This window comes from Sycon ciliatum, chromosome 3, assembly GCF_964019385.1.
Source record: "Sycon ciliatum chromosome 3, ocSycCili1.1, whole genome shotgun sequence".
Classification (NCBI taxonomy): domain Eukaryota; kingdom Metazoa; phylum Porifera; class Calcarea; order Leucosolenida; family Sycettidae; genus Sycon; species Sycon ciliatum.
Window position 1 is genome coordinate 38,607,312 of NC_088645.1, and position 9,063 is coordinate 38,616,374.

General features: G+C 49.7%; 1 protein-coding gene across 1 annotated transcript; it reads left to right on the plus strand.

The window, feature by feature from the left end:
• The first annotated feature begins 230 nt into the window (after window positions 1–230).
• On the plus strand, window positions 231–3,392 carry LOC135813072 (uncharacterized). Its single transcript, XM_065326290.1, has one exon. It carries the CDS (start codon window positions 231–233, stop codon window positions 3,390–3,392), a length of 3,162 nt encoding a protein of 1,053 aa, XP_065182362.1.
• Window positions 3,393–9,063: the final 5,671 nt, after the last annotated feature.

A 9,063-nucleotide genomic window follows, 5' to 3' on the forward strand; every position in this document is an offset into this window, starting at 1 on the left:
CAGATAACCCACTACAGGAGACGCCTTCACCCGATGACAGAAGAGCCGAGGAGCTCACGAGCCAATCAATCAGCTGCAACGGCAACCGGGTAACTGTCCGAATCCCATGAGTCAATGACAGCGGTAAGCCACGTGTCAGGTCCAACAGAGCTCAGGCTGAGCAGCGGCTCCGCAGTCTACAACGCTCGCTACAGTCACGGCCAGCCGTGAATCAGCAGTACTCTGACGTTATGCAGAAACACATTGCCAAGGGTTACGTGAGACGCGTGGACCCGGATGAGATAGCCAAAGACGGCAACGACCAGTGGTACCTACCCCATTTCCCGGTAGTACGCTCAGATAAATCCACGTCAAAAGTGAGAATAGTATTTGACGGTGCAGCCCGCTGGGATGGACACTCCATCAACGATGAGATGTTTACAGGTCCTGCACTTCAAAACGACATGACCAGCGTGTTGATCCGATTCTCTTTGGAACCAGTTGCGCTTGTTGGTGATGTGTCGGAGATGTTCCTCCAAGTCAAACTGGCGGAACGTGACCAGCGCTATCATCGCTTTCTGTGGTATGATGACAATGGCCAAGTGCAGGTGTATCAGTTCACCCGTGTGCTCTTCGGCGCTAAGGCGTCACCGTATCTGGCAGGACGAGCGGTGAAAGAGGTCATCAAGCACCACGGTGATGAGTACGACTCTGACGTCGTGCAGTGCCTAAGCAAAGACCTCTACGTTGACGACATGCTGTCATCACTACCATCCACACAGCGTGCCATCCAGGCCAGAGAGCAAACGCAGCAGCTACTTGCCAAGGGCGGTTTTCACATGCGAAAATGGCTGTCGAACAAAGCTGAAGTGATGAACACCATACCAGAGGAAGATAGGTCACCTGATGTTGTCCGAGATGTGGACAGTGACACCAGCCTCCCAACTGTCAAGACTCTCGGCGTCAGTTGGAACGCCGAGAAGGATGCCTTCACCTTCCAGCATCAAATGAAGGACATCACGACATTCACCCGACGCTCTGTGTTGCGCGGCCTGGCCTCCATATTCGATCCGCGTGGCCTGATCTCGCCATACGTCATCACGGCTAAGGTACTCCTGCAGGATGCCTGGTTGCTGGGACAGGGATGGGACGACCTGCTGCCAAAGGAACAAGTCGTCAAGTGGCAGGGTTGGTTCCAAGGCCTCCCAGACCTGAGTAACCTGGAGATCAGCCGCTGTTTCAAGGATCCACAACAGCCATCCGAAGACGCCAGTCTTTCCGTGCACTGCTTCTCCGACGCCTCAGATCGGGCGATAGCAGCCGCTGTGTATGTCAGAGCCAGCTACCCAGACGGTACCACCCGAATAACGCTAGCGATGTCGAAAGCGAAGCCGGCACCAGTGAGGCGACAGACGATCCCGCAGCTTGAACTGAGAGCAGCTGTGCTTGGCGTTCGCGTTAGTCATCTCGTCGCTGAATCCATCGGTATCCCAGTGTCAGCTCACACATTTTGGACGGACTCGATGAACGTCTTGGGCTGGGTCCAAAGCCACAGCCGGCGCTACAAAGTGGACATTGGCAACCGAATCTCTGAGCTCCAGACCTCAACGAGAGCACACCAGTGGCGACATGTTCCCCGAAAGAACAACCCTGCAGACAAAGGTACTCGTGGTTTGTCTGCTGCATTACTGTGCCGTGACGCAGTGTGGTGGTCCGGTCCACAGTTTCTTCGCCAGCAGCCAGATGAGTGGCCTCAGATGAAGGAAGTCAGCACATCCTCGCTGCCTGGTCAGCTCAAGACGGCGCTAGTTGCAGTCGTCCCTCCACCCTCCGAGATCCTGGGTCGCTTTAGCACATGGTCGCGACTGGTACGCGTGACAGCATGGTGCAAGCGATTTGTGGCAAACTGTCGGCAGGCAGTCAGTGACAGCAAGTCCACGAAGGGGGATGCCGCATCGGACAGCCAGTCCAGCACGCCAGTGAGAATGCCAGTACAGCTTGGCGGCACCCGCTCCATCAGTGTTCCAGTTCTCAGCACTGACGAAGTATCAGTAGCAGAGCGGCACTGGATTGCAACTGCCCAGAAGGATTGCCATGGTACAGCATACCATCGTCTACAGTCTAGGCAACCGATGTTGAAATCGGACCCTCTGGCACCTCTCTGTCCCCAGTTCGATAGTGCAACAGAGTCACCCCTGATGACGGTAGGAGGTCGATTGCAAGCTACAAAGAACATGCCAAGTGGCGTACGCCACCCAGTCATCCTACCAGCAAAGCACCGAGTAACCCAGCTGATAATCGAACAGGAAGATCATCGGTGCTTCCATGCAGTTGGGCCACAGCATCTTCTGGCCAATCTGCGACAACGCTACTGGATTGTTCACGGAACATCGACAGTCAAGGCCGTTCGAAGCAACTGCGTTACTTGCCGTAAGAACCGTGCGGAGCCAGCGTCCCAGATGATGGGCCAGATTCCAGACTTCCGAGTTGCAGGCCCGTTGAAACCGTTCAGACGTACAGGAGTTGATTACGCGGGTCCCTTCCTGACCAAGCAGGGCCGAGGTAAGACGCAGGCTAAGCGGTACCTGTGCCTGTTCACTTGCCTTGAGACTCGTGCCTGTCACCTAGAGGTATCCTATGGCCTTTCCACTGAGTCATTCCTGTTAGCATTTGAGAGATTCACAAAGCGCCGTGGTGTCCCGCTTGAAATGGTCAGCGACAACGGGACCAACTTCACTGCCGCGGAGCGAGAACTCCGTGAGGCCGTCCGGGCCATGGACAAGGAGAAGATCGAGAAGAGACTGGTCAGTGATGGCGTGCGATGGCGCTTCAACCCACCTAGAGCACCACATTTCGGCGGCGTATTCGAATCCCTCATCAAGACGGCTAAGCGCGGACTCACAGCAGTACTTGGGAAAGCGGACGTCACAGATGAAGAGTTAGTGACTGCCATGTGCCAGGTTGAGGGCATGATGAACTCGCGCCCGCTGACAGTTGTAAGTGCCGATGCAGCTGATTTGCAGCCTCTAACACCAGCACATTTCCTCGTCGGACGACTCGACCCACCAATGGCTCTGGAAGTGAAAGCAGACGAGCACCCCTGCAGAGACCCACGCAAACGTTGGTTGTATGTTCAGCGGCTTGTAGCAGACGTGTGGAACAGGTGGCGAGATGAGTATGTTCCCTTGTTGAATGTCCGTCGTAAGTGGCAACGTCAAGGTCGCAATGTAGCCGTAGGTGACATCATGCTGTGTCTTACATCAAACACTCCCCGTGGAACATGGCCCATGGGTAGAGTCACAGCAGTGCATCCTGGTGCAGACAAGCTCGTCCGAGTAGTGGATATTAAGATCGACGACAAGATCTACCGACGGTCTATCCACCATCTAGTACCTATTCTGGACACCGAGTAGTTTGTGCCTTGTGTATCTGAAGTGCTACAGGCAGCCCTGTGACAGTACTCTCTCTCTCTCAACCTATGAAGTTTTTCTTTCATCATACAGTACCGTAGTAGTACTCACTCGTCACAGTTTGTTTGCTGACCCTGTGCTCGTGAGTGAAGGGGGATATGTTCTGGAATATTCCCAGCTTGTGGTGAATCTTGCATTACCTTTCATTGAACTCAGGTTTCATTTCTTTTATTCTAGTGCATGCTGCTGGCGCCTGATGTATTGACTATTGTTACCGCAGGCCAGTCTCAACCTTTGCATTGTCTGAGATTCAAGTAGCGTATCGTTTGATGCATGTGCTGTCTCCATGCTATCTAGTCGTAATATATTCACTCGTCTTTGCATTTGTGCACAGTCCTGTGCATACTCGCAGGCTGCGATTGCGCTCTCGCTTTCGTCATTCTAGAATGTATACTTCCATGCCTTTGAAGTTTGTTAGTTGTCAGTTTTGAACTGTAGGAAGCAGTTTACAGTTTTGGTTCTTGCAGTTTATCTCAGAGGAGAAAGTTCTTGGTCTCATACTGTTACGAGTTGCTGTTGTATCTGGTTGAACGCATGCCGGGGCAACAGAGGGCAGCATGAGTAGCCAGTTGCTTTCCTCTGGTGTCAAACCAGATGAAATAAAACAAATTGACCTTAGCGGAAGGCGAAGAGTTTGTAGATTTTCGTTCTCCTGCACTTCTGTCAGAGACGAGGTGTTATCCAGAGGGCTCATAGTCGACGGAGCTTAATTATTAGTACTGTTGGTTGGTGATGGAACTGTAGTCTCTGTCCATATATGTGGTGTCCCAAAGCGGGAAGAGAAGCCTGTGGATGGATGAAGTTCACGACTGGCACTGTATTTGTAAATGTTGTACCCAAGTCCACCCATTGTACTCAACCAGTGAGGAGTGGCTGAAGCGAAGCCTCCCCATCATTAGCGCAGAACTCGGGGATTGGTCCCTTACAGTAAACGAGACCAAGACCGAATTCTTGCATCTGACATCAACTTCAGACTCCTGGCGGTCCAGCAGGCAGCTAGGGTCCCTCATTGGCGACAGTGAGGACCTGGAGCGGAGGAAAGACCTCGCTTCGAGTGCATACGGCAGGATGTATAGCCTCTGGCTGAGGCGTGGGAAGGTCAGTGAGCAGAGGCGCATCCGCCTGTATAATGCCCTGGTTCTGCCCGTTCTTTTGTATAACTGCGGCGCATGGGGGCTCACGGCAGCACAAGCAGAATCGCTTAACGTTTTCCACCGGAAGCAGCTCCGACGGCTCATTGGCATAGTCTACCCAGCCAGGATGTCAAATACTGAGCTGTATGAGAGGTGCAACACGGAACCACTATCTGACATCGTGGACAGGAGAAGATGGCAGCTAACCGGCCATATTCTCCGTATGGACAGGGATGCGCCGCCATGGATCGCGCTGACGGGCTATTTTGCGGGAGATGCCAAGGCTGGGCGTGGACGTCCAAGGACATCCATTGCGACGCGCATCACAAGCGACTTACAGAGGAGGAACATCGACTTGAAGCGCAGCAGTCAGCTGGGGAATGTGAGGGCCATCGCTCTGGACAAGCTTACATGGAGAAATCTGGCCGACAATCCATGATCTGGCGTCACAGGTCATCAGTGCGCCGTGTTAATAATTACCTTGATACTGGAATTTGATCATAGGAGATAGGACAGAAGCGGAACGTATAATTATACCCACTTAATTATATTATTACGCGTGCTGTGGTATTATTATTATTATTATTATTAAGTCCACCATACCGTCTACAACTCTGCATCTGCCAGCAACTCCACGCTATACTCTCGCATTCATAAGGCTGGTTCAAGGTCGAGTACAGGTCAAGTTCTGGACTCTGAGCGTTAAGTACTGGCTCGTGCTACTTCACCTGCTGACTCTGAGATGACTACAGTTGGAGCTGCTGGACAGCCTCCAGTTCAGGGCGAAGTGCAAGCCTGTCAAACCACTGATATGCTTCCCAGATACTGCACCAGGAACGCAGTGAGACCAGGACGCCAATCCAGGAGAGCAACAGATTTTTCAGTGGCAGGGGAAGGCACCTCATCAGTCACCTGACACTGACAAAAATATTCACCATGGCATCAGGGAAGCATACATTCCCAGCAACTCCCCAGGCTGCCAAACTCGCCAACGCTTTCTCCACTGCAGCTGAAAGTGACGAAGTTTCACGTGCTGAAAATACGGATAACAGTGGCGCACAAGTCACAATCAACGGAATAACATTAGAGTGCTAACTTGACAACAGTACCATCTTTCCACAACCTCTGCTCCTCATGCCCTAGTTCCTCTAAATCCAAACGCTACATCATTCCAACCCACTGTTACAAGAATAGTGCTTGCAACATCGGAGCAAGATTTGACCATTGCATTCCTCAACACTTGTAGTCTACGCTATGAAGTACAAAGTACATAAACTGTGGGACTTGGTGCATTTGATGGACTGGGACATTGTCCGTGTGGCCGAGACTTGGTTACCAACACAGTAGCTAACAATGAGATCGATATAATTATCTGGATATAGCCTTGCCAGGCTGGATTGAGCCGGCCTTCCCGGTGGAGGTGTGTGCCTATATTACCTGTCCTGGAACGTTACTCTACACTTCAGACTATCCTCCTGTGTAATAATTTTTGGATGGTTTAGCTGATAGAGTTGTCAGTAACAAGTGACAAATCACTAGTCAAATTCCGACAGTTTCGATGACGCGGAGGAAGTGTATGTTTCGCGTCGGAATATTCCTGGAAAAGACACACATGTGGGAGGGAAAAAACAGAAATGGAGGAAAACAAACTCCATTGTATGTGTACTGAGCAATGTTGCACACGGAATATCTTCACTACTGAACTATCTCTTATCCAAAAAGACAAAAGTCTCCACAGTACAGCTGGAAGACTGGGCTGGAGCGATGAAGCAACAGGCTTCATGGTTGGCTCATTCTGTACTTTGACATGATTCCTCTCCATCACGATCCAGCAAAATCTCGGAGTCCTTGACACCTGGAATCTCTGCTCGCTTGGTGAACAGTCCCTACCGCACGGCTTGGAAAAATAGAATTTTCATCGCTCGCACAGTCACACTTTCTACTGTACTCTGTAGTATCATCGCCGTGCATGATTATCGAGAAGCTTATAACCTTTGATTTCATATTGGCTAGAGAATGTTCCCCAGAACAGCAATCGATTGACTCATGTGAGTGTTTGTTTTCTTTTCTTTTCAACTGTTGTGTATAGTGTTTGTCGCCGTATTGTCCCTCTCCGCATTGCTTCTCTCTTATCTATGATACGCATGCTCATTGTAAATAAATCAGTCTTTGTCTAGACCCACAAGGGACTCCTGCGTGGCACCAGGCGAACACAACATGGTGGCAGCTGTGGTTTCTACGCCTGTAGAATTAGGAAAGAACCCTCTCTGCCGCTAGCAGCAGTTCGAGCATCCCCAGCTCTGGGACAGTCTCGTTATCGTCGTCGTCACTCTGAAACGTTTGGTAACACTAAATGTCAGTCCAGTCATGCTCGGCATGCACTACGCTCTACTTGTTTCGTCCCACTCGTGAACTCTATTCTTCATCAGCAGTCACGCCACTGCTCCTTGTCTCTCCTGACCGTCGTCCCTGTCCAGCCAGTTTGTCGTCCCGCATGCTCAATCTCTCAGCAGCTCCAATAAGCCTGCTGGTGAGTACTGATCGCCATGTCCCCATGCCGTGCTCAACCGATCCGTCTGGGAGAGATAGAGGTGTCACGGTACGGACGTGCCTCGGCCTGGAGCGTTCCGGATCGACTCTGACTCATGAAGGAAGGAACTGTCAGGCGTATGGTTAGCAGTAGCTCATTCTCTCTTTGTGTTTCATTTGTTTTGTTTTGACCTGTTCACTTGCGGTATATTATTATTATTATGTAGATTCTCAATCGTACATCACTGAACACCAGACGTGCAGACATTCTCACACAGTCACATATTGTTGTCGCTGTTGCTGTAGTCTAACCAGACGTTGTACCTCTCTGCGATGGCCTTGCCAAACATGAGAGTCCTGGATGCGCGTGCTTCTTTATTCTTTCTATTCACTCTCGATCTCTTCATTGTTGGTCTCGAAATTCTTCATTAATTAATAAACATGAAATAGGAGTCATAGGACGGAACGCAACACGGTTTTGTAAAGCAAATAACTACATGTACTAGATGTAGGAACCTGTGAACCTGTGCGTCACTAACCTTCATCAGTGAAAGTGGATTATGAGCAACACTGGCTCACGCAATATCGTATCAGGAAAATATTTCATCGTTTCCGTCATAAAATACCCATCATCAGGAATGATAATTATAGCAACAAGGACATCAAGAATGAATTTAGGCATGGTCACCACTGGGAAAGGTTTGGTAATGAACAGTGCTGTGGGGAGATAATATTCATACATGCATGAACTATGGAGAGAGTGAAAAAGAGGTTGAGGAAGCATCAGAAACAAACACAAAACTGGTACAGCAATAGCATGATACGTGACAACTGTAAAACATTGCACATGCACCAAGCAGAACATATGCATGTATATGTATGGTATGAACTCGGATGGAGAGCCAAGGATTATTTATACAAAGCAAAAAAGACCAAGAAACTACAAATTACACTATAATGTCCACTAACACCACCAGTTACTAAACAATCAGCTCATGCCATAACATTGCACGACACTGACCGGCGGTACTGACGTTCTACAACTACCTGGCTAGCAATGTTATCGCATGAGCTGATCGTTTAGTAACTGATGTTGCTAGTGGACATTATAGTGTAACTTGTAGTTTCTTGGTCCTTTTTTACTTTTTAGAAATTTGTGCATGTTGGAGGACTGGAGCTGTCTAGCCTCTCTACCACCCCTCTTCGCCCAACACAACACACCAGCGCAAACGGCAGCCTCTTGGTGCAAATGTATGAATCATGAAAAATGCAAGTTGGCAATGGAGAGATAACAAGAAAAGAACAACAAGTACACAAAATCACGAGCACTTTGGCCAGGAAAAGACACGTCAAACATGGCATCCAAAATGGCGGCAGGGCAACCAATAGGGGACCGTCGTGGCTGAAGCTGCTATTGCACCCACCGCCACCACCGCCACCATTGAGTGCAGAAAATAGATCTGAAAACGAAGTCGAGGAAACAGCAACTCAAACGAAGCACAGAAAACAACAAGACCAGCTACACGACTAAGCGCAGCAAGCAAAGGCATAGTGATGACATCATCAGCCACGCGTGAAAACAAAATCTAGCATGCGCATGCAGCCCTGCAGGCGCTGGCGAAATAAATAATGAAGTCGAGACGCAAATAAATAACGCAATGAACGATCGTTGCAGGAAAATCATTACAATTCAAATAAACTACTTCAAGGAAAGTGGCCATTCTGTTCCTGATGCCTCGTCGCGTCCCTGGTGGTGACAGTTTGGCATGGAAGTATGGGATTTGGCAGTTGTCTGCTTTTCTCACACATTCTGTTTTTAACCTTATAGTGCATTGGCGCATGGGCCTCCTTACTCCCCTCCTGTAATGTGCTAGAATTAACACCATAATTATTTGGCATGTGCCCTCACTGAGCACAATGGTGCGCTGTATTCAGTTCTGCTGCTTCTTCTC

Bases quoted from the DNA above. Each gene is read 5' to 3' on its own strand.
- LOC135813072 (XM_065326290.1), top strand. From the start codon at position 231: ATGCAGAAACACATTGCCAAGGGTTACGTGAGACGCGTGGACCCGGAT.